This window comes from Balaenoptera ricei, chromosome 11 (assembly GCF_028023285.1).
Source record: "Balaenoptera ricei isolate mBalRic1 chromosome 11, mBalRic1.hap2, whole genome shotgun sequence".
NCBI lineage: Eukaryota > Metazoa > Chordata > Mammalia > Artiodactyla > Balaenopteridae > Balaenoptera > Balaenoptera ricei.
The window spans coordinates 14,276,716-14,301,714 of record NC_082649.1 but is presented as its reverse complement, the minus strand read 5'-3'; the positions used below and the strand labels follow the sequence as shown (position 1 = coordinate 14,301,714).

General features: G+C 38.7%; 1 protein-coding gene across 1 annotated transcript in view; it reads left to right on the top strand.

The window, feature by feature from the left end:
- KIF13A (kinesin family member 13A) overlaps positions 1 to 24,999 on the top strand; it is a 215,474-nt gene that overhangs the window by 114,289 nt on the left and 76,186 nt on the right. Inside the window, 4 exon segments of the mRNA XM_059938003.1 lie at positions 3,837 to 3,897; positions 20,228 to 20,320; positions 21,182 to 21,362; positions 24,034 to 24,121. Coding sequence (XP_059793986.1) covers positions 3,837 to 3,897; positions 20,228 to 20,320; positions 21,182 to 21,362; positions 24,034 to 24,121 — 423 coding nt within the window.

Genomic DNA, 24,999 nt, shown 5'->3' with positions numbered 1-24,999 from the left:
AATGGTTTTGTTATCTCTTTTGAAATGTCAATGATTTTGTATTAGAAAATAAGAAAATCATGTCCTCTTTTGTTACAAACCTTTGTGATTAAATTATGATTAAATTTTTAGCCATGAAAAGAAATAGTTTGTGAATACTAGTTTGTTTATAGTACTAAGAAGATTGCAAGGGAAATGATTGGGCTACCTAAGACAAAGAAATTATTTTAAACATCTTTAACACTGTTTTCATAACAGTCATACCAAATAATTATTCTAGCAACAAATAATTGTTCTAATTCTGTGCAAACTACAAATTATACTTGATGTGGCCGTACTTGTTTATCTACGTGAACCCTGGAATAATGGTGCTGAAGAGGACTCATCTAGTGACCAAATCTGTATTTGACCCTTGAAGGAACCAGGTTCCCCGAAAATGTGCATCTGAAAGTAATGCAACACTAAAAATCTATCTTGCAGTTTGAACTTCTACGCTTTCATAACAGTTTCTCATGTTCATTCCGTGTTCTTATCTGCATTCCAACTTCTTCTCCTGGTATTATGTTTATTTATTGAAAAAATATTACATACAGTGGCTGCTCTATATGAGGTAATGACCCAGGCACTAGCATGAGACAAAGCCCCTGCCCCCAACGGGTTCACCTTTGAGTGGAGATGAGACCCACACCAGTTGAACTAAGCCATAAAACAGGAGCACATGTGAACTAGTGCCACGGAAGCTATAGAGTGCTGTGGAATTTCATAGGAGGAGGGGGGATCACTGGTAACCTGCATTAAATAAAAAAATGATAACAAGAATCTTTTCAGTTGCTTTGAGTTTTTAGGGAAATCCCTCAGATTTCTGGGCTTCAACTTTCTTACTGACAAATGTTGAGTAAAAGCATAACCTGTAATCCATGACTGGTTTGAGGGAGATGACCATTCTAAAATGCTTGTGATCAAAGGTTTTGAAATTCGAGACATAATTCAGTTCAGGGAGAGGCCAGTATTTGGCAAGAAAAGACAATTATGTCTGCCAGTACTATCAGGGCCCTTTTTCCTCTGCAGAGTTTTAACATTTGTCTGAATTTGGGAGGGTGAATGCCTAAAATGAAAAATTGTTATCTTCCTTTTTATGAGCAAAAACAACTTTAGACTATTAACCGTTTGTTAGAAATGAAAGTTGGCACAGAATTTGGAATGATTATTACTAAGGGTAGACCCCCCAGTTTTGGGGTGGATTTCATTTTATTTCAAGTAACATTACTGTGAATGTAAATCTCTAGCTTTCTAACCTTGTATGCAAAATAGCAAGCTGTTAAATACAAGTTTTAGGTAGGTATGAAAAATTAACATACAGGAAATAAATTATTATTTCACTGTATGTAGCAACTACTAAGAGGAATTCATTGAGACTTTAGAGGGAAACAATGAACATACCTAGAAATTGGAAAGTAGCCTTTGTTGGCCATTTAAAGTAAGGAGAGTTGATTTAGGTCAAAAGGAAAGGAAAATGTCCTGGGATTGAAAGTTAAGTGTTATAAGATGCCATTAAAGGGAGGTTGTAGAATCTCCTTTTCTGGAAATGTTTAAAAGCAAGACAGATCTTCATCTCTCAGGAGAAGTGTTGAAGTTCAGTCCTGCCTTGAGGCAGGAAGATTAACTGGATTACGCCTGTGTGGTCTCTCAAGTCTTTGGAAGAGCCCTTGATTGCAGTAAATATTTCACACTCTGTTGGCTGAAACTATTGTTTCATAGCTGTTCGTTTTAACCTTGGTTGTCATAAGACCAGAGTGAATGTTTGTATAAATAACAAAACTGAATTTGGATTTGAGGTTGATGATGTAAGTTGTGTGTGTACCTGAATCAGTTTTAAAAGCATTAAAGTGCATGTAGTGCTGAAACTATTCAGAGCATAACTTAGTCTTTTTTTTTTTTTTTTTTTTTTTTAATTTATTTATTTTTTGGCTGTGTTGGGTCTTCGTTTCTGTGTGAGGGCTTTGTCTAGTTGTGGCAAGCGGGGGCCACTCTTCATCGCAGTGAGCGGGCCTCTTCTTACTATCGCGGCCTCTCTTGTTGCGGAGCACAGGCTCCAGACACGCAGGCTCAGTAGTTGTGGCTCACGGGCCTAGTTGCTCCGCGGCATGTGAGATCTTCCCAGACCAGGGCTCGAACCCGTGTCCCCTGCATTAACAGGCAGATTCTCAACCACTGCGCCACCAGGGAAGCCCATAACTTAGTCTTTTGATGATGTGGAAAGTACCTTCTTTCTTGCAAGTTCTCAATGACAGTAATCATTTAATAAATAATTAGAAAGCAACTACTATGGACAGTGCAGGATACAAATATGAATTAGGTATGGTTCCTGCTTTTAAGGATCTTTGTCTACCAGGGGAGATAAAACATATGCACACATCATATACATGATAAGTGAAAAATAAAATAATTGGGATAGGAGTCACACAAAAAAAGGATTAAACAGTGTTGTGAGAGTTCAGAGAAGAGAAAGCAAATCCCTTTGGGTTTAACCAAGGAATACTTCCTGGAAGAAAAATATATTGAACTGGGCTTTAAGGAGTATGAAGCATTCTGAAGGGTGGAAATAAAGAAAATGACAGAGGTGGAATTGTACTTAGCAACTCCAAGGTACGGAAAGTTCAGCTGAAGCTTAAGGAAGTTGGGAGACATAGGCTGGAAGGGTCTCATATGGCCAGTCTCAAGTGCCAGGTCAAAGTGCTTGGGTTCTGATTGCTCAGTGCTTACGATCCCTTGGCAATGATTAAGCATTAAAGGGTCTCTGTCCCTTTAGGATTGTAATTTACCATTAGAGTTGCAAGGTGGGGGAAGGCTGTAACAAGGAGCCTGTGAAAGTCACTTCTGAGTCACCTGAGCCAGTTTGCTTGAGGAGTATGCCGAGAAACACTGGTTTCAAGGCATGTTCATAGGTGTTACTCTCCTCACCAAAAGTAACTGAGAAATAAAAAAGTTACACAACTAAATGGGTTTATTTGCTGGAGGACTTTTCAGAGACTTTAATATTGACGATTGCATAGAAAATCTTAAGCAGGGTAAAATATCTACCATTTCTGATTGATGTAATCTTTATTTCATGGACTGTCTCATGAAACTGCTGTTCCTTGGTGCGCACTTTGGGGAACGTTGCCCGACGCGTTTGCTAATGATGGCTGGAACGTGAGTGGTGGTCATATGCGTGGAAAACAGTGATTAGATGTGTGTCCTTATGGAGGCAGCATCAGCCATTCCTAGCACATAGTAGGCATTCAGTAACTATGCAGAAAACTAAAGCATGCGAGAGTGAATTATTGATTTATTAACAATACTTGGCCCAAGACTGGGTGTCCAAGATTTCCGGGAACGTGGGGAGTTTTGACAAAGCTTTGGCTATGCTAGAAATGGTAGCATCATGGAAAGTTAGAAGGAACTGGTTTAAATGAAAGTTGATCACTTTAGTGTTTCTTGTGACGCCATGGAAGGTCTGGCTGGAGAGTTTCAGCAGACGCTGGAACCTTGGACTTGGGAGAGAAGCCATTGTTCTTTCTAACTAAATGTATCATTTAAAAAATTTTGGCTAAGATGTCTCCTTGTTTGAATTATGGATAAGTAGCAATTTCTATATGCACCTTAGTCTAATACAAGAAAATAACCATCAATTTAGTCTGAAAGAAACTTCAGGGTTAATAAAGCATCAAACCTATGGTGTTTTTTCATTTTTTGTTTTTTGTTTTTAATAAGACAGTAGCAGGCACCCTCATCTTCATCAGTGAATTTTTTTTCAGTCTGATTTACTCATGGAAGTTAATTAATTTTTAAGTTTAATGTTTTGTTCTTTCATTCAGGTATTTGCGTTTGATTATTGCTTTTGGTCCATGGATGAATCTAACACTACAAGATATGCTGGTAAGTTGGCTCTCTCTCTGCATTTGACGGTTGGGCCTCTGGCCTCTTCTTCCATTATGTCTATTTTCTTTAATTATTCTGGAGTTCTGTTTTTCCCATAAAATTTGCACTCATTCTTTCCAATTCTGGCACGTGGGCTTTGAAGTCAGTAAGATTTGGTTTTAGGATCTGGTTCAGCCATTTACTTGCTGAGAAGCCTCAGACAGGTTTTTTCCCAAACTCATTAAGCTTCAGGTTCTTTACCTGAAGGGGGTATGAAGTGTCCTCAGAGGTGTTCCAAGGATTAGAGATAACGGGGGACCACCTCAAGCCGTCAGTGGAAGCTGTTGTGGTTCTCACACGAAGAGGAGGTTTAATGTGCTGTACCTTTCCTTGCCTCTAACTTTCAGGGAAGGCACTGCTCCGTTTAAGCAAGCAAAGCACAGATGCTGTTGGTTTCCAGGGCCCCCTTGCCTCCTGAGTGTTCTAAAGTAGTCAGTGGTGATATGAACTAAAACTGTACATTCCTCGGGGAAACATTGCCTCAAGGCCCCACATTTTGCTATTGTTCCTTCCTTGAGGCATTTTATCCCTACTCTGTTAAATACAGATGACTGCTATTATTTGTGATCACAGGTGAATCTTCACCTTTCCTGGGAGTTAAAATTACTTTATCTCAAGAGAGAAGCATTTGTTTTTGTGGAGGAAGTCTTTGTTCCTTCCCTTCTGACTGTGACCCCTTTTTCTTAGATATATAGTCTTAATGAGCGTTTCCTCCTTATTTCTACTTATAAGAATGTCAGCTGAATGACTTTCCCATTTACGAAAGAAAGAAAGAGAGAGAAAGAAAGAAAGATTGAAAGAAAGAGAAAGGAAGGAAGAAAGAAAGGAAGGAAGGAAGAAAGAAAAACAGTGAGGGGATGATGGAGAGGATGTAGATCTTAAAAGATTAGAGGATAAAAGAAGTTACTTGCTTGTAGGAAATTTTGTTTATTGATAGCTTTTTCCTTGCCACGTAAAGCAAATCTGTTGAGAAATTATTTGATGTATAATTTTTTCAAAAGTTAATGGCTGGAACTAGGAAAATTCCTTCCATTGCTCACATTGGGTAAATGAGCCTTTCTTTCCAAACATCATTCCTGCAACTTCAGCAATGCACTTTATTAATGTGAGTAAATAGTTCTTATTGTTGGTTGTAATTAATTTGTCTTTTTTTCAGTCCTTTGGAAGTCTATATAATAAATTCTGCAGAGCCTAGGAGAGTCGGCCTTGACTGTTAGCACAGTATAATTTTGTGCTGGTTGTGTGCTTTTGGATTTAAGTAAACAAAAGTAAAACACTTCATACTGTGACAGAAACAGAGGAGGACAAATGCTATGGCTATACAAAGTCCAATCTCTCACTCTGTTCAGTTGATATTATTCAGGATATAGTCAGATATAGCTCCCTGAATTAGAACTCTTATGCAATTGTCAAATACTTTAGAGGACTCCTCATCACTTATAGATAAAAATCTGTACTCTTTGGATGACATTTAAGATCCTTTATTTTATAGCCCCGTCTACCTTCCCCACCCTCTGCTCCCTGACTCCCCACCACCCCTTCTATGCTCCAGCCCAGTGTTTCTTCTTATTTCACCTAGGAAGCCAGAAAGTCTCAGAATAGTTCCTTAAGTATTCATGAAACTTCTACTGTGTGTGCAGCCTAGGAAGCCCTTGAGAAATTATAACCTAAGTTGGAAAGCAAAAGAATGCATGACAAACAACAGTAAACATTTTGAGATAGTATTTAAACTCTAAATTTTACAGGTTTTGAGTACTATAGAAAACCCAAGGAGAGACGAAATATGGAAAGACTGAAGTTGCCTGGGAAGGCATCATAGAGGAGATGGGACTGAAACTGGACATAGAAGTTCAGCATAGATTTAGCCACGGGGCAGTATGGAGGGCATCCAGATGAGAGGAAGCAATACGGTGTCAAGGAAAGCACACGGACTCTGAACTCCACCCTGGGTTTAAGTCTCAGGAAGCTTGCTTTGGTTCTCTTAGACAATTTAATCTCTCTGAGTTACAATTTCTTTTCTGTAAAATGGGAAACATGGCAGTGATAATACCTGTCTTATATGTTGTTATAAGGGTTCAGTAGGTAACTTAATGAGCTGACCAATGGAAGGTGCCCATAAATGATACTTCGTTTGGCTTTTCTGTAAGTGAGGATGCAGAAGTGGGAGTGAGCATGGTGTATAACACTGGTCTGAGCAAAAGATGCATTTTGGGGGGGAATCAGTGGGAGACCTACTTGTACGTGTTAAGTGAGGCCAGATAATAGGAAAGTTTAAAAGCTAGACTAAGAAGTGTAGATGATATGGTGAAAAATAGGGGAGGGGCTATTGGAGTGATGAGGTTAAAATAATGCTTTAGGAAGATTGTTTTTCTCTTTCTTTTCCATATCTCTACAATCACATCCTCCATTACTGCCCATAGAGACCATTCTAGCTTTCTGCAAGTGTATCACTCATACCTCTGAATGTAGGACAAACTTTTTTTTTACTAGAGATAATTTTATTAAGTATAAATGATAAAATTAAAATGTGAAACTCAAGATTTCTGTAGCTCTTCATTACAAATAGTATGTGCTGAAGTATTTTAAAAGATAAAAATGATTTTTAAACATTTTGATAGCTTAAACTTTACTAAATTTTAGCTTGCATGATCACATCTAATACCATGTTCCTGGTATTAGCCCTGAAATAGGATTCTCTTGGTCGATGGAGCAGAGTCTATTTACAAAATGTGAGGAGACAGTTTCTTATTCTTTAGGTATCCCCATTATTGTACAAATTCTATGACCACCTCAGCAAAAAGTAAAGTTCTTGCTTGCTATTCTTTCAGGGTTTTTTGCACTCATTGTAAATAATTTGCCTAGTGAATATATTACTAGTAGATTAGTTGATTGGTTTCTATACTAATATGATTTCCTTTCTCTTTTTTTAAATTTAATTTTTATTTTATATTGGAGTATAGTTTGATTTCCCTTCTCTTTAATTAAAAAAAAAGCAGTTCCTTCTTAATTGTGAATAGAAACATTAAGATAGAAGCATTCATTCTCTGATGGGACATAGAAGAAACGGAGAAGGGGAAGCACATAGTTCCTGAAACTGACCTATTTGTCAGACTCCATGAATAATGGCATCATTGATACTGAATCAGAGCTCTTGAGGCAGCTCTCAAAACTTGGGGGGCAGAGAGGAGGAGGGAGAGGGGAGAGAGATAGATGAGTGCATGGATTGAAAGAGCAAAGGGAGGCTCTCAGTTTCATGGGGTGTGTCAAATGTTAAATTCTCAATTATGTTTTATGTTACTCTATTCATTAAAAGCTATAGCAAGCAAGAGCTTCCACTCTCGGACTGATTTAGAAACCCATAATTCTATAGTAGGTATAATGGCACTGCAGTGGGTTGGGTGGAGTGGTGGAAGCATGTGGGCTTTTAAATCGAACTGCCTGGGTTCCAGTCCTGCCTCCCCCACCTTTTATCTATGTAAGGTCGGGTGAGTTCTGTTTCCTCTTAGGTTAAATAAGGCTGATAATAGTTCTGATCTCATAGGGTTGATTTGAGGACTAAATGACCTGTTCATGTAAAGTACTTAAACCACAGGAAATGCTCACTTAATATTTATCGTCGGGGCTTCCCTAGTGGCGCAGTGGTTAAGAATCCGCCTGCCAATGCAGGGGACATGGGTTCGAGCCCTGGTCTGGGAAGATCCCGCATGCCTCGGAGCAACTAAGCCCGTGCACCACAACTACTGAGCCTGCGTTCTAGAGCCCAGGATCCACAACTACTGAGCCCGCGTGCCACAGCTACTGAGCCTGCACTCTAGAGCCTGTGCTCCGCAGCAAGAGAAGCCACTGCAATGAGAAGCCCGCGCCCCGCAGCGAAGAGTAGCCCCCGCTCACCGCAACTAGAGAAATCCCGTGCGCAGCAACGAAGACCCAGTGCAGCCAAAAATAAATAAATAAATAAATTTTAAAAATATTCATCATTATCTTTATCACTGTCACGTTGTAGCAGTAGTAAGGATAGTAGCATCAGTCCTTTGGAGAGAAAATGCATTGTGTGTGCTGGTATTTATGAGACCTGGTTTTGCCACAAACTGCTAAACTTTGGGGATGTCTGTTTCTTCATCTGTGAAAGGAGGATATATAGCCTACAATGATCTCAGATCTCTTCCAGCTCTCAGATTAAACATGAATCAGACATTTTATGCTGGCCACACAGCTGTTGCAGTGGACTTTTCAGAGTCAAATCAAAGGCTTGTTTGTTAAGCCATTTGAATTGCATTGAATCATGCTTTGAGACATTTCACAATTTAAATATATTATCTCTTATTAGCACCTTTTGGTTAGCGAGTCTGTGCATAATTCTGAATCTTTAAGCAAAAACCGTTGTGCCAGGGCTAAGAAAAAACAGAAGTAACCTGCAAAATTAGGCACCCAAAGCATGGCATTTCTACATAAATCCGTTTCTTCTCCCCAAGCCCATATATACATACACATAAACATAGATCAACATTTAGGATTATAATGTTATTATAGTGAATACTGATAAACTTGAGAGCATCATAACAGATAATAGGCCTTTTTAAATGTTTAAATCACTACTAATTTCATTTAAGGGCTTCTCGATAATAAATCAATACATTTTTTATCGCTGTCTAAAATGTGTCATGTTGGTTAAATAACAATGACTTCCAGTAACCTTGGTTTTGCTTTTCTTACTAGCAGGAGAATATTTTTCATAAACCTGTTTTTCTATAAATCTTCATACCAAAAATAAAAATCAGTCTAGTGGTGGCATATCTGGGTATCTATATGGACAAGAACATTTCCTGACCTGAGAGATTCTAAATTGTTGACTTAGAAATTATATGACAGTTCTCACCATATGGTATGTTGCTCAGATTTGCTGAAACCTGTGTTTTCAGGCATTGTAATACCCTGCAATTCATGAGAAATGTTCTACGTCTGATTCTTTTTCTGCTAACGTTGCTTTGTACCATGAAGGGACAGCTGAGTGCCTCCTAGCTATGGCTGTTGCCGTGGGGAGAATAGCCATGTTTGATTCTGTTCCTATGATGGGAGAGTTTATGGGCTCAGAGGTAGAAATGATTTCTGTTTCATATTGTTCAACTCTGCATCAAAATTTACATTCTAAGAGTTGACAGTAGCCAAAATAGAACCAATTTTTTAAGCAGACTTCCAAAATATTTGTTACAGCATATTGTATTGATTCATTATTTTACTATTCAAGTGTATATGAAGACCTCAGCAAGTGTCTTGTGTAGAATAAATACTCATAATTGTTAGCTGTTAAGTTTATCAAAACTGTGGAAGTTTTCCCTGTGGTTATGAGAAGCAGTAGTAGTTGACTATGTGAAAAGTTTGTTAGAGATTCACTATAAATGGTGCATGCCATCTTAAAAGACATTTATGAAACACTGACTGCAGAATCCTTCTAGATTTTTCTTTCTCTTTTACAGTCTTACAAATTCTTACCCATACCTAATCTGACAGTTCTTTTAGGGGCTCACCTAAGCATCCAAACTAGTTTTCTTAGAACCAGCAACTCTCTTTTTGCATTTGTTAATTATGTAATTACAGAGAAGTGTAACTGGCACAAACCAGCTCAGGAGCAAACACAACTGACCCTTTGTGAGAACATAACTCAGCTGGTGGGAGTCCAGAGAGTTGTCTACCAGTTGGGTAATTTAGTGTGCAGTAAGCATGCATCAGTGTATTTTACAGATGGAAGAGAGAATGTTAGTTGAGAGAATCGGGTAAGTGAAGGTCAGTTAAGAAAAATTTCTCTGAGATAAGTAAGCTAGGCTGATACTGTTACATTTTTTACAAGAGTGTGTGTGTATGCTTCTCTTTCTTCTCACCTCTACTCCCAGATTTTTTAATCCCACCCAACCCTGCCTTCTTCCACTTTCCTTTCTTTGTCAGCATCTATTCCTTAGAGTATATCTTGGCGCCCAGAGACATCACTTAACTTAGTTAGGTGTGTTTAGAGGGGTAGATAATAATAACAACAATAGACAATGGAGTTCTGAGCACTAGTTTCCCAGCACTGTGCTCATCCCTTTACCTGCAGCAGGTCATTTAATTGTCAAAACACCAAATCAGTAGAAACTAATATTGCCCCCATTTTACAGATGAGGAAACTGAGGTTCAGAGAGGCGCTGCTACTTGTAAGAGAGCTGAAAGCAGTGGTAAATGTGGATTTGGGTCAGTGACAGTTATGTGTGAAGATTTTATGGATTCTACTGCAATCCCAGGCTCTCCTCTCTTCTCTGTCATCCCAACAAGAGGGCTGTGCCTAGGGAATCATGTTATTGGAGTACTCTGGCTTGGAACCTAGCCAGGAATAATACTATTAGCATTCTCCCTCCTGTCAGAAGTTCTCCAGAGTCCTGAATGACTGTGTTTGGTTTGGGCTTTGTTCTCACCTCCCCTCAAGTGCTGTCAATCTTGTGCACCCCACAGTCCAGAAGAGATATTGAGTCAGATCTGCCTCTGTGTCGGAGGGACACAGTGGCAAACACTGTCGAGCAGGTAGAGGTGCAGAACAGCTGCTTTTTCAGCAGTTGTTATATGTGAAAGTACCCTGCTGAATCACTCCAAAATGCATTCTCTGTGAGACAGTCCTCACAGCTCTTTCATCCGGGGCCCCGACGCCTGACCCCTCCTCTGTGACTCAGCCACTGTATACGGCAACAAAAAAAGGAGCTGAGGTTCACTGCCAGCTCATGACTGGCCTCAGCGCTGTCAGGGGGTGGAAACATCTATCTGGGCGAGTCACCCAGGCCGTGCTGCAAGGAAGGCTCCTGAGGACTGCAGTGCTGATGGCTCCCAGATGCCACTGCGGAAAATGGCCCCGTGTCTACCTTTACCCTGCAGGCCCAGGTTCTCAGGGTCCTTTTACCAAGCCCCTTAATGGCAATCTTCTATAGTTTATTAAAACTTAAATCTCCTGTCATCAAGTCAGGCCTTTAAAGCCCTAGTTCCTTTATCTACGCTCTGTAGTTTTTGGTCATTTAACTTAAACCAGGTTTAAAGTCACCACATGTGACAGTTTCTGAGGATTGCACTGTTTGAGGGAGAGATTACCTGAAACCTCGTCCAAGCTCGGCATTCCTCACCCCTTCAGGTATGTGTGAGGTGCCTGACTGGCCTTGCACTGTCCAGGTGCTCGGATTTAGAGCTGGGCCACCTGCCAAGTCCAGACTCATCACAGTCGCTGGGGCTGTCAGCCTGCTTAGGAGTGGAAAAACACCCTCACAGACGCGCAGGCCAGGAATTCCAGATCATAAATATTGAGCTTAACCATTTTTTTTTTTTCACTCTTAACTCCAGCGAAAAAAGAGCTGGGGAAAAGAAGGAAAACTGGGGATTCTGTTTAAAATGATAAAATCGTGTTAAAATCCTGGCACGTCACTACCTTAGAAATATTCCGTGCACATGTCACGTCCAGCCTTGTATCTCCATACTTAGTGCTTTTGTCAGCCATGATCTATGTGAGACTGCCTTGGTTCATGCAGATCGTGAATAAAACAAGGTTATGCCCTCTTATTTTGTTCTCCCATTTCCTAGGGCATAGCCCACTGTGATGTTTCACCCTGTTCCTCGTAAGCAGTCAGGTGTCAGCATATGCCTGATATGCACTTTCCCTCCCATCCCTAGTTTCTATTCTTCTGTGCTTTGCTATCAGGGCCCTGCTGCAGTGAGAGAATTACCTTGGTTACTGAGCTCCCAATGCACATGCCTGGTAGCTTTGAGGCCATTGCTGCTGTTCCCAGGAGGGACAGGTTACGCACAAGTGTGGAGACTCAGGGTGTTAGCTTTTCAGAGAGCTGTATTATGTGTGACTCAGGGTTGGGTGGGTCAGGTCTGTGACTTTGCTTGCAGAAATTCCATACAGGAACCCTCTCTACTGTTCTGACATTGTGTTGTGGTTGCTTTGGGCATGCCTGGGTTTTAAGACTTGTCCACACAGCTATAGGAGTCTAATCATAAACCCCACAGAGGAAATTGGCATCTTGGTCATGGTTATGAACAAGTGAGGTCAGATTTGCCCTGTGGATTCCCTGTGCCAGGCACGTGGAGCTGACTTCTGTAGAGTGGCCACCTCCTCTCTGGCAGGGGTCCTGCGGAAAAGTCATAGGCTCCTGGGTTGGACTGTGTTGTGCCTTTGTGTGGTTTGTCTGGGATAGAAACAAATTCTCATAGATCCTCTTGCTTCCCTCAGGACTTCTGAACTTGCCCTTCTGTTTCCCTTCTGGGCTGGTACATATTTCCCTAGACAAGTGGCACTTCGTTCCATTTGAGTGTGAACTGGAGTCGGGAAACATTTAGGGTAGGGATAGTGCATCTTTTATGGATTCCCTGATTCCCACTATCCGGCATAAATAGCTCTTTTTGTGTGTGTGTATGTGTGAACTAAGCTTCTAAAAGCAGTTGACAAATTGCTTTTTTTCTATGCTGAAAAAAGGGACTGCTTTGTTTAAATAATAAAAAGGAACAAAGTAAAAAGAAACAAATAAACAACAACACCTTCAGTCTTTTGGATAAACCAGACTCTCCTTAATAGACTGTATAAGGGTCTTTGATGGTTAATATTTTCTCTCCATCACAGAGTGAAGTGTAGCCACTATTCATGTTTCATGGAAAACTGGTTATGCTGAGGAGGACAGAAGACTGTATAGGGTCTACAGGGCATTTTTAGGCTTTGGTTGACAGTCTTCGCTTTTTTTAAATAATCGTTTGTTTTACCAGTGGTGGCTGAAAGTCACCAAACCAAAGAATTGATTAAGTATAACCCCAGCAAGGGATTCATAGAGCTACAAAGGCACCAGAATAAAAAAATAAGGGGAGCTCTACAGAGTGTGTTTTTATTCAGTTTTATTGATATGATTTATTTAGTTGTTTTTTTCCCTCTACCTTTCTGAGATATCTTAATGTTATAAAAGGTAAATATTTTTCCTCCACTGGACAACATGGGTTGGCGTATTCTGACCCAGATAATAATTAATGATACTGTTCCTTCTTCCTCTCCTCATCATGACCCCCCCCCCAACACATACACACACATTCACACACCCCCTTCTTTCTGTCACGTGTGAGTATACCACCATTACATTTGGTCAGTGGAATTTTAAAGGTGGGACCACTAGAGGTGCTAGAGAAATAGCAATAAATGATTCCTTTAATTTTTTTTTCTAAGAGTAAGTGTCTCTTATCTTTAAAATTGGATTGCCTCACAGAATTGTTGCAAAGATAGAGGAACTATTGAAGGAGAAATAATTAGATGATTTCCTCCTTTCCTGCACCGAAATTAATTATAGTTGATTAAAGATTTAAGAGATGGTATTAATTATGGATATTAGCTAAAATATATTCTAGACTTATAATGGCCATGCACTATGGCATGTGCTTTACTGTACTGCCTTATTTAATCATGCCAGCAACCCAGTAAGAGAGCAACTATTATTCCTGTTTTACTAGTGAAGGAGATCTTGCCCAAGGTTACATAGCTGATAAGAAGTAGAATTCAGATTTGGATATAAAACTGGAAAAACCAAAAACAAAACTAGAAGAAAATATGGGTGAATAACTATGTAATTTGGGGTAATAATAATCCAGAAAGATTTTGGAAGCATAACATATACCGTAGATGAAAATCATAAAGGAAAAGATGAGAGATTTGAATATGAAAGACCAAAAGCTTTTGTATGACAAAGAACAACATAAGACTGAAAGGTAAATGACAGATTGGGGAAAAATATGTACAATATATAATAGACCAAAGGTTAATATCCTTAATATATGATGGATATTTTAAAATTAATACTTAATCAATTACTAAACCAATTGATTTATAAAAATAAACATAGGACCCAAATAGTCAATTTACTAAAGAGTAAATACAAATGGACAGTAACCTAAGGAAAGGAAAATTTTAATTTAACAAAACAAAAGGCTTTTTTTTTTTTTCTATTAGTCAAAGCCAGGAAGAATGATAGTAGCCAGTGTTGTTGAAGGTGTAGAAAAAAGATTCATGCATTGCTAGGAGAGTTAGTAATTTGATTTTTTTTTTGGAGTTTTGCCTAGTAAAGTCAATAGAAAAATATACAAAGATAAATGTGTAAGGATAAATATTGCAGAAGAAAAGAAAAAGGAAATAATCTAAGTATCTATAATAGGTTGTATCAGTTAATAGAGTGCATCAGTTAAGTATACAGTGGAAATTAAGCAGAGCTATTAAAAAATGTTAATGTTGATGAATCTTTGTAGAGGTGGGAAAGTATTCATTATTTCTTAAATGATAATAAATTTCCCTTGAGACATGAAGTCATAGTGGCAAAATGGATTCCATTCTCTCTAGAATCCAGTCTTGCTTAGATTTGTAAAAATACATGAACTTTACAATATGATTCTTCGTATTTTCCCTTTTATAAATTGTGTTTTGGGATAGCTATTTAAGGATAGAAAGGAGAAAAATTCTTTCCAGAAACACAGTATAATTGTTTTCTACTTTTTCATATTCCATTTTGTGTTTCCCAGAACGTTTTCCTTTCCTAGTTATAACTAAAACTTTATTAAATACAGTAAATCTCAATTATATTCTGTCTGTCAAATGTAACCATAAATATCTAACTAAAAGAACTTGACTTTTGGGAAAGCATATTTGTACATTTATTGGAAATCAAAGAGACTGGTTTATTTTTTTCAGTCATATATATTTTGTTACAATGTCTAGGAGGTAACTATGGGTGTCAGTAAAAGTGTAATCTGTAATTTTTATCAAAATTATTCGATTAGTTGTTACATATTATGTTGACACGTCTGTTCACACCCCAGGGCCTTATTTAACAAAGACTACTGTAATCTTGAGGGGCTCATTAGAATTTCAAAAACAGCCATACTTTAACCAAAGTGTAAACCCTACAATTAACTTTTTAAGTTCAACCAACAATATTTTGATGCCTCCGTCATCACTAATGAGGAAAGGGACGCCCAATTAAATACACATTAGTCTAAGAACAGTAGTGCCACCAGAACAATTCAGTAAATAAGAGTGTATACTGTGTGTCAGGTACTCTGCTAAGATGCAACAGCTCCTGTTTTCAAAGGAGTTCACAATTCAATGGTAGAGACAGACATGGGGAAAAAAAAATACTGCAGTGTGATGAGTTCTGGGAGTTTGTTTTAAAAAGAAACATACCACGGAGACCAGAGGTGGGAATAACTGATTCCCAGTGTCATGAAGCCTGAGTCACTGATTATGGATGGGCCTCAGTCCATCTGGGAGGCAACACCCACAGGCCCTGCCACTCGCTGGTGGCCCCATCTTGGGCAAATGACTTACTCTTTCAGAGTGCTGCCCTCACCACCACCACCCCCACCATCTCCTTATTGATCACAATCCATATCTAGGTATTGCAAGGGTTCAGCAGTATAGAATATGGAAAGTGCACTGCAAACAGGGCAGTTGACAAAAAAATACTTTTTTTCTTCTTAGCAGCATAAATAATAAAGGTATACAAGTTAAATAGGTTAATTTGTATCCTATTTAGTATCTGCAATAATTTGGAAATAGGCCAAGCTGAAATTCATTCTTGTATTTTTTATATCCTGGAGAATTCTTTGATCATTTTTTGTTTTTAGTGCAATTTTAGTATACACACCCTGGCTGGTGGTGGTGTTGGTTTTTTCACCTGACACATCATAAACCTATTTCACGTAGCTCTATAGCATTCATTCTTGTTTTTTTTTCAGTTAATGATTTTTTTTTTTTTAATGGAAACTCTGCAAGACTGAGTAGATCTTTTTTTTTTTTAAGAGATTTATTCCAGACTTTTATTTCTTAATTTCTTTTGAGACAGGTCTTCCATTGAAATCACTTCCAAAAACCCAGATTTATAGAATTGCCATTACATGATGCTATCTTTTATTTTTTTTTAATTTAATTTAATTTAATTTAATTTATTTATTTTTGTCTGTGTTGGGTCTTCGTTTCTGTGCGAGGGCTTTCTCTAGTTGCGGCAAGCAGGGGCCACTCTTCATCACGGTGCGCGGGCCTTACACTATCGCGGCCTCTCTTGTTGCGGAGAACAGGCTCCAGACGCGCAGGCTCGGTAATTGTGGCTCACGGGCCCAGTTGCTCTGTGGCATGTGGGATCTTCCCAGACCAGGGCTCGAACCCGTGTCCCCTGCATTAGCAGGCAGATTCTCAACCACTGCGCCACCAGGGAAGCCCCAGTTAATGATCTTTGGTTTTAAAAGATGATTCCTACCAAGGAAAGAGAAGACTTGTGATTTGCCCTTGCAAAAACATTGAGAAAATAATTCCTCATAATTCCAGCCTACTCAGCATCAGAAGCAGAAACCAGAAAGTAATCCATTTCACTACCTGATAAAAGAACAGATATAAATCCTTGATTGGTTAATGACTTCAGGCTCTGTGAAGCCAGGGTGAAAAGCTCTTTGACCACAGTGCTTCTCTGCAGTTGAGTCCTTTCATCAACTCAAGCTCTTGCTTTTTTCCAAGTTACTAAATATGAATCAAAATCATGAATTACAGTCAGGATGTTTGACCTAGCCAAGTCTTAAAGCGTCTTGTCCCCATCCTCACCCTACTCCCTTTATGGGGGCTGGTTAACCAGTGTGGAAGATCAAACGAGATTGCTCCATTCATCTGTTTGTGCCAAGAAAGCGGTGCTTTTTCAATGCCTTTGATGGCACTTGGGTCCTGGCTGAGGACCACCATCAATTCTCACAAGCCTGAGCACAGGCTCTGTTTAACTCCCCATCTTCTGCGCTACAGGGCTTAGGTCCAGGTTTAAGCCTGTGTTTTGGCATAGGCCTTGGGAATACACGTGGAATAAGGAAGGTCCTTTGAGAAAACACGTGAGAAAAGAATATAGATGTGTATGAAAGATCAGCAACAGGATGGGTCAGATATTTTCTTAGCACAAGACTCTATCATACTTAACTATAACATAAAAGCATCTTTTTATTGGACTATAGTTGATTTACGATGTTGTATTAGTTTCAGGTGTACAGCAAAGTGATTCAGTTATACATATACATACATCTATTCTTTTTCAGATTCTTTTCCCATATAGGTTACTACAGAGTATTGAGTAGAGTTCCCTGTGCTATACAACATGTTCTTATTAGTTATCTATTTTATATATTGTAGTGTGTATATGTCAGTTCCGATCTCCCTATTTATCCCTCACCCCCCTTTATCCCCTGGTAACCATAAGTTTGTTTTCTACATCCATGACTCTACTTCTGTTTTGTAAATAAGTTCATTTGTATCCCCTTTTTTAGATTCCACATATAAGTGATAATCATATGATATTTGTCTTTCTGCGTCTGACTTACTTCACTCAGTATGACAATCTCTAGGTCCATCCATGTTGCTGCAAATGGCATTATTTTGTTCTTTTTTATGGCTGAGTAATATTCCATTGTATATATGTACCACATCTTCTTTATCCATTCTTCTGTTGATAGACATTTAGGCTGCTTCCATGTCCTGGCTATTGTAGATAGTGCTGCAGTGAACATTGTGATGCATCTTTTCGAATTATGGTTTCTCTGAGTATATGCCCAGGAGTGGGTTTGCTGGGTCATATGGTAGTTCTGTTTTTAGTTTTTTTAAGGAACCTCCATACTGTTCTCCGTAGTGGCTGTACCAATTTACATTCCCACCGCATAAAAGCATTTTTGAAAGTGTGTCTTCAGTGGATAAGAATTTTGACAATACTTTATTATCCTCTGAGTTTATGTGTGTGTGCACATACACACACATCTTTAGGTAGTCTTCACAACAAACCGTATTTTTAGGAAGCCGCTTACAGTTACACCCTTTTAAAAAAATCCACATATTCCACCAACATGTTTTAAATGCCTCTTCAGTAGAAGTCCATAGTTGAGAAATAAGGTTATATAAATTTGGTATATTTTCTTCTGATCCAGTTTTTTCTTTTTTTTACTTTAGCACACATAGATATTACACATACATATTATTTGACATAAATTTTTACATTGTATGTACAGTCTGAACATGACTTTTTTTTTAAACTCAACAATGTTTCTGAATTCTAACATTGTTTACACACATAGATTTGTTTTGCTTGTTTTTTTAAACATGGTGTGTAATATTCCATCATATGAAATACTCACATTTTACTTATCTACTCCCTTACTAATGGGCATTTAACTTGATTCCAGCTTTCAGTATTATAAATAATGCTGCCATGAACATCCTTTTACAGGGGTCTCTTGTGGGAGTGGGTCTCTAGGGCAGATGCCTCACAGTGGGTCAGAGAGCCTGGGCATATTCCTTTTTCTTGGTGCTGTGAGGTTTTCCTTGGAACGGCTGCATTTGTTTATTCTCCCTCCAGCAGCTTATGAAAATACCTATTTCTTCAACCCAGCTATATTTGATACTGTCAAGGTTTTGTTTTGGGTTTTTTTTTGCCAACCTAATGATTGGAAATATTATTTCTTTTTCTTTTAAATTAATTAATTAACTAATTTATTTTTGGCTGTGTTGGGTCTTCGTTGCTGAGCCTGGGCTTTCTTTTCAGTTGCGGCGAGTGGGGGCTACTCTTCGTTGGCGGTACGCAGGCCTCTCATTGCGGTGGCTTCTCTTGTTGCGGAGCATGGGCTCTAGGTGCACGGGCTTCAGTAGTTGTGGCACATGGGCTCAGTATTTGTGGCTCGTGGGCTCTAAAGTGCGGGCTCATTAGTTGTGGTGCACGGGCTTAGTTGCTCCGCGGCATGTGGGATCTTCCCGGACCAAGGCTCGAACCCTTATCCCCCGCATTGGCAGGCAGATTCTTAACCACTGCGCCACCAGGGAAGCCCAGAAATATTATTACTTGTTTCATGTTTACACTTTTAAGAGTCCCATTCTGCAACCATGATATGTCATAATATAACAAGAGACTGCTAAAATCAGATGCATCAAAGAAAAACATATACCCAGAAGCTTATGTTCTATTGCTTTATTTCCAAATGTAAAAGGAATTGTCATTTGGATAAAAAGATTAAACTGACTCATTCTTGGACAAACATTTATTAAGCATTTTGTACTAGGCACTAGGATTACAAAGATAAACAGATTATAGTCTGACATCCATCAGGGGCTTCTCATTCCAGTAGAGGAAAGAGGTACTTAAACCAGTAGTTTCTGCACAGAGGAAGGCGAAAATCACTTTAATTGTCTTAATGGTGGGGACTGAATGTTAGAAAGGCACCAATTTCAAAGAGTAGTAAATGCCTCGGTAAGTGTTTAAAAAGATTTTCACACCTTAATCTTTAGCTGGGCACTACTGTAGTATAGATGGTACATGACAGAACTCCCCCAAGAGCCACAGTGAGCTATAGACAGGCTCACAGACGGGAACCTGTCCCCAAATCCCTGCTGGGAACACAGGTGAGAGGTGCCTGTGCCCAGCACATCCCCTCCACCAGCAGTGAACAGTTGCTCAGCATCTGGCACGTACTTAGCACTGTGCTAGGGGCAGAGGTGCACACACGCACCAAGATGTGGATGCGGTTCCTGCTCATCAGAAGCTCAGAATCCAGGTGGGGAGATAAGACAATTTGTGTTGAATGACACTTTCATACTAACTCAGGAAAAGAAACTAAACCAAATTCAAATGATGCTTCCGTATGGCCCGCAGACAATGGACAGGAGACTTGAATGCCTAGAGAAATGTCTTAGAGGGAAACAGTGGGTAGAATCATAAACTGATCCAGGTACTGAGCTATAGTGTAGAAGAGTAGGTAAGCAAAACTGTGTACAATAAGTTCTTTAGGGCTTCCCTGGTGGCGCAGTGGTTAAGAATCCGCCTGCCAATGCAGGGGACACGGGTTCGAGCCCTGGTCTGGGAAGATCCCACATGCCGCGGAGCAACTAGGCCCATGAGCCACAACTACTGAGCCTGCGCGTCTGGAGCCTGTGCTCCGCAACGGGAGAGGCCGCAACAGTGAGAGGCCCGCGCACCGCAATGAAGAGTGGCCCCCGCTTGCCGCAACTGGAGAAAGCCCTCGCACAGAAACAAAGACCCAACACAGCCAAAAATAAATAAATAAATTAATTAATTTAAAAAAAAAAGTTCTTTAATCCACAGCCCTACACATAGTGGATATGCAATACACTTAACATCTTTATAGAGTGAGAGAATTTGTTAATGACTGGGGCTCGGTTATTACTGCAAATATGTCAAGAAAAATCAGTCTTTTTAGTTATTTTGTTTGTTTTGTTTTTTAGGTCAAGAAGTGGTTTTCAAGTGCCTTGGGGAAGGAATTCTTGAGAAAGCCTTTCAGGGGTATAATGCTTGCATTTTTGCATATGGACAGACAGGTAAGTAGCCACTTACAGTCGGTGATATTAAATGTGCGTTTCTGAAAACATAGATATAGAAAACACTTTGGGAAACCATAGAAAAATGCTTCTGACTTCACGGGTTTGGCTGAATTAGATGATCAAAAGTAATCCTCATTTTGAAGGTTTGACAGTTGTGGTAACTGAGTAATTTTAGTGTTAATGAGCAAAGCTAGTTTTAAACTATTAAGTGTCATTTTCCTAAATTATAGTTTTAACCTGTATTTGAACTAGGAAAATAGTTACCAGTTTCTCGGTATAAATGTTATAGTGAAAAACTGTAGAAAAACTCTTAGTATCGTCTTCTTAGTATCATCCAGAGGACTTCACCAGGATATTAAACAAAAACAGTCGAGTGGCTCAGCCATTCGCACTCTGAGCCACCATCATTTCAACTATAAAGTTGGAATAAATCAATAAATCATAACAATACTGCCTATTGTCACATCACAGGACAATTAGGGGACTATATATCAAAGCACTTTCACAAATGTGAAATATTGATATTTTGTGGGTAAAATACTGTTAATGTTACTTGTTGGTGATATTTGATATTTACTATGTGTACTTTTAAAGATTACATATTTGTAGTTCTTACATTAGTACATATCCATCTGTAAAAGAGGTGCCCTCTGGGTCTCACAGTGAAAGTCAAACTGGAGGCCGTGAGTATAATAGAAAGAATAGTAGCCTTGGTGTCCAAGGGACTGGCCTTTGGGGGCCGAATTGTCTACTTCTGCTGTGTGACCTTGGCTGCTGTGTATGAAACACTTGTGTAGTTGAAGCATTACAGTTTACTTCCTCTTCCATCCTCCTTTCTTTCTGCTTGCCCTTCTCCAGGCTCAGGAAAATCCTTCTCCATGATGGGCAGTGCTGAGCAGCGGGGCCTCATTCCAAGGCTCTGCTGTGCTTTATTTCAAAGGATCTCTCTGGAGCAAAATGAGTCACAGACCTTTAAAGTCGAAGTATCCTATATGGAAATTTATAATGAGAAAGTTCGGGATCTTTTAGACCCCAAAGGGTAAGTTAGTGGTTGAAATTAACCTTGTAGTAGGGGTAATAATTTTAAATGATCCTGAAGTTAAAGTTGCAGGTGAGTATATGTATTTGTGCCCTTGGTCAGTACTCTAGTTTCAGTTCATTTAGAGAAATCATCAGCTTCTCAAAGCCTGTTGGTATATCTAGTATTCATAGTTTATCCTATATTCATGTAGAAAGTTGCTTACATATGCCATTTAAAAGGATGTTTTTACTGTTTTGTTATTTTTGCCACTATGGCTTATTCATAAAAATTGAGTTAAAAATGACACATTGGTCCTTCCATTTATGTTGGAAAGTAGCACCTCTAAATTGGAGGCAAAGTGGTTGAAGGTTTCAAATGACCCAGCCTAGGCAAGTCATTCTCTTCCGGGGATGTACACTGGAATCACTTGGGAGGCTTTTTAAGGATACACTGGCCTGAGCCCCCGCTGTAGAGCCTATGATTCAGTAGACCCAGGGAGAAACCAGGCATCTGTATTTTTTAAACACTAGGTGATAAAAACCAGATGAGTTTGTTTCATAGAGGAAGGAGAGGGCCATTTACCTTTTTATTAATTGAAATTTTTATTGATTTAAAAATAATATATGTAAAAATTTAGAAAGTAGGTAAATGTAAGAAGAAATAAAAATGACCTACAATTCCATCACTCAAAAATAACTGCTGTTAACACTTCGGTGCATTTTGATCCTGTGTTTCAAATCTATGGGGTGGATGTGTGGTATGCGTGTTTAGGTTATTCTCTAAATACAATTCAATATCCTGAATTTTTTATATAACATGATGAAAATATTTTTAAATGTTTCTAGCAGCTGTATAATCAAGGGTATAATTAGAGGCATAAGATTAAAATTATGGAGGGAAAGGAAGTGACCCAATCATCAGAAATAGTTTTAGTTATTAACTGTTTAATGCATATGAAAGAACATTTACAATATATGTAAGGTTTAAAGAATAATAAAATCAATGACTGTCCTACTCACCGTTTGGCTTAATAAATGGAACATGACCAATATTTTTGAAGCCACCTGTATGCTCCTCTTTGATACTATTTCAATTGCTACCATTCCTACTATTACGAATTTTATGTTTCGCATTATCTTCCTCCTCTTTAAGAGTTTACACATAATTTTGCACAGTTTTTAACTGTGTGTAAGTGGCGTCATAATACGTGTCCTTCGGTGACTTGCTACATTTCCCCTCAATGATTCATTCATTCTGATATATGAAGTAATAACTTATTAATTTTTACTGCTCTTTAGCATTCCATTGTATAATTATACCATAATTTATTTATTCTATCTCCTGTCATTTGTGTGGTTTCCACTACTGTGCTGCTCTGAGCATTCTTGTACATTCCTCCTGGTGTACAAATGCAGGAGTTTCTAGGGAATACATCTAGAAGTGGAATTGTGGGTCAGAAGCTACAGAATCTTCAACTTTGGTACTGCAAACCTGTTTTCCGAAATAGTTGTACCAGTTTACACTCCCACCAGCAGTGTACAAGAATCCCAGATGTTAGACACCATCAGAAGCACTTGATATTGTGCTAGATTTATTTCTTCTTGCTCATAAATAGCATTAAAGAATCTCTGGTTGTGCAAACAGACTGAGCCGAGTTCTGAATCCATGGGCATCAAAGCAGCTCTCCTGAAACTGTGCACTTGGTCTGCCCTTGTTTAGAGTACAGCAGAATTGCTTGTTGTCACATTGCATTCTTCATCCTTAAAATAAAGTTAGTAAAACCTACTTTGTGGAATTGTGAGATTAAGATTAAGTGAGATAACTGAGAGGTTCTTAGGGAACAATGTCGAGACTTCAGGAAGTGCTCAGTCATTCTTAGTTTCTTTTTTCCACACTTGAGTGATGCCAAGCATTGACTCTTGACTTGAAAAGTGATTAGTATCTGATGAAAAAGGTGACGTATACAATATGGCTATAATATATATTATAGCTTTGCTTTTCATCTCAATTATCTATTGATAAGCTCTTCAAATGGGTCCCAAACCAGGATTGCCATTTAAAAATTCAAAAGAGCCCTAAAATCTTCACCAGCAGAGCCAATTCTAAATATAGGATAAATATCAGTAACTACAAACAACTGCTGTACTATAACATTACTTTCTGTATAAAATGGTCAGCACAGAAGCAGCGTAAATCAATGCTGCTGATCTGAAAAGGTAAATTAAAACACTTTAATATTGTTCACTACTTGCTCAAAACTTTAAGACATTACTTACTGAGGATATGCTTATTTGTAGAATAGCCTGAGGGTTAAATTCAATTCTGGCATGTTCTTTGCTTCATTTTCTTTTTTTCCCTCCTCCCACATGAAATTGAAGTTCATCTACTAAAGCAAGTTGGCCTAACATAGTATTCTGTGTGCTGGCTGTTTAGTTTGGGAGTAGAGATAGAATTTTGTAAATAGTACGTTACTTTAAATAGAAATCAGAGTATAAAAGACATTCCTCATAAGGAATGCTGTTTTGCTAATCCAAATAAAATAGCTTTTAGAATACTTTCTGATCGTTAAAAAAAAATTCCTTTGAAATTGCAATCTTAGTTTCTGAGTACTTTTAAAAGTACTTTCTTTTTAGAAAGAAAAGTTCAAGTTGGGTCTGACTCATTCATTCCTTTTTCCTTTCTCTCGAAGGAGTAGACAGTCTCTTAAAGTTCGAGAGCATAAAGTTTTGGGACCATATGTAGATGGTTTATCCCAACTGGCTGTCACTAGTTTTGAGGTAAGTGCCATTAAAAAAAAAAGTCATTTAAAAACTGACAGTAAATTGAAGTATATAGGTAATGTTGAATATATTTTTATGTGAATGCTTTATAGCATATTGATACCGTTCATGGTCTCAGAAACCCGGTATTAACCACCCCAAACAGAAAGAAAGGGCTTTAATCACACTCTTCAGCCTGCTTGGTTGTGAAGGGTTTGCAGTATTGTTGGGAGGCCCAGTGTTTTGAGATTGCTGAATATTTTCACTAATAGCACTCTGCTGAAACAGTTCTCCCTGAAGTTTCCAGTGATGTCCTTCTGGACAAATGTAAACAGTATTTGGTAGTTATTTCAACCCTTTCTCTTTGACAGGGTCTCCTGCCTTAGTTTGCATTACTTTTCACTCTTCGGGTTCTTCTATTTTTCTGAATCAATCCTTCCTCCATTGACCCGTTTCCTTTTCCTACTCCTTGACTTTTATGCCTTCTCATGTCCTGGCTCTATGTTTTGTCCCTATTTTTATTGTCATTACTTTGGAAATCCCAGAAAAGAAACTGCTGTCTATTGCTGAAGAATACCGATAAATAAATGAAGGAGCAAATATATCCATCCACTTAGAAGTGCCATCTATGTGTTGTGTTTGTCTTTGCATCATTTCAGACTCAGTAGGACTAAAATTAATCTGCGAGATAACTCTCTCCAGCCATTTAAACATAGACAGTTCTATTATTGCTTAGATGAGAAATAAAGTGCAGTCATTACTTTGAAAACACTGAGATCCTGAAATGAACGAAGACCCTCTGGCATGAAGGTGCTAAGTCAGCACTTTTGCTAAGGTGCCTGGCTTGTAGCTCAGTGTTATAAGGATCAGTGTCCATCTCCTCCTGTCACTCATTA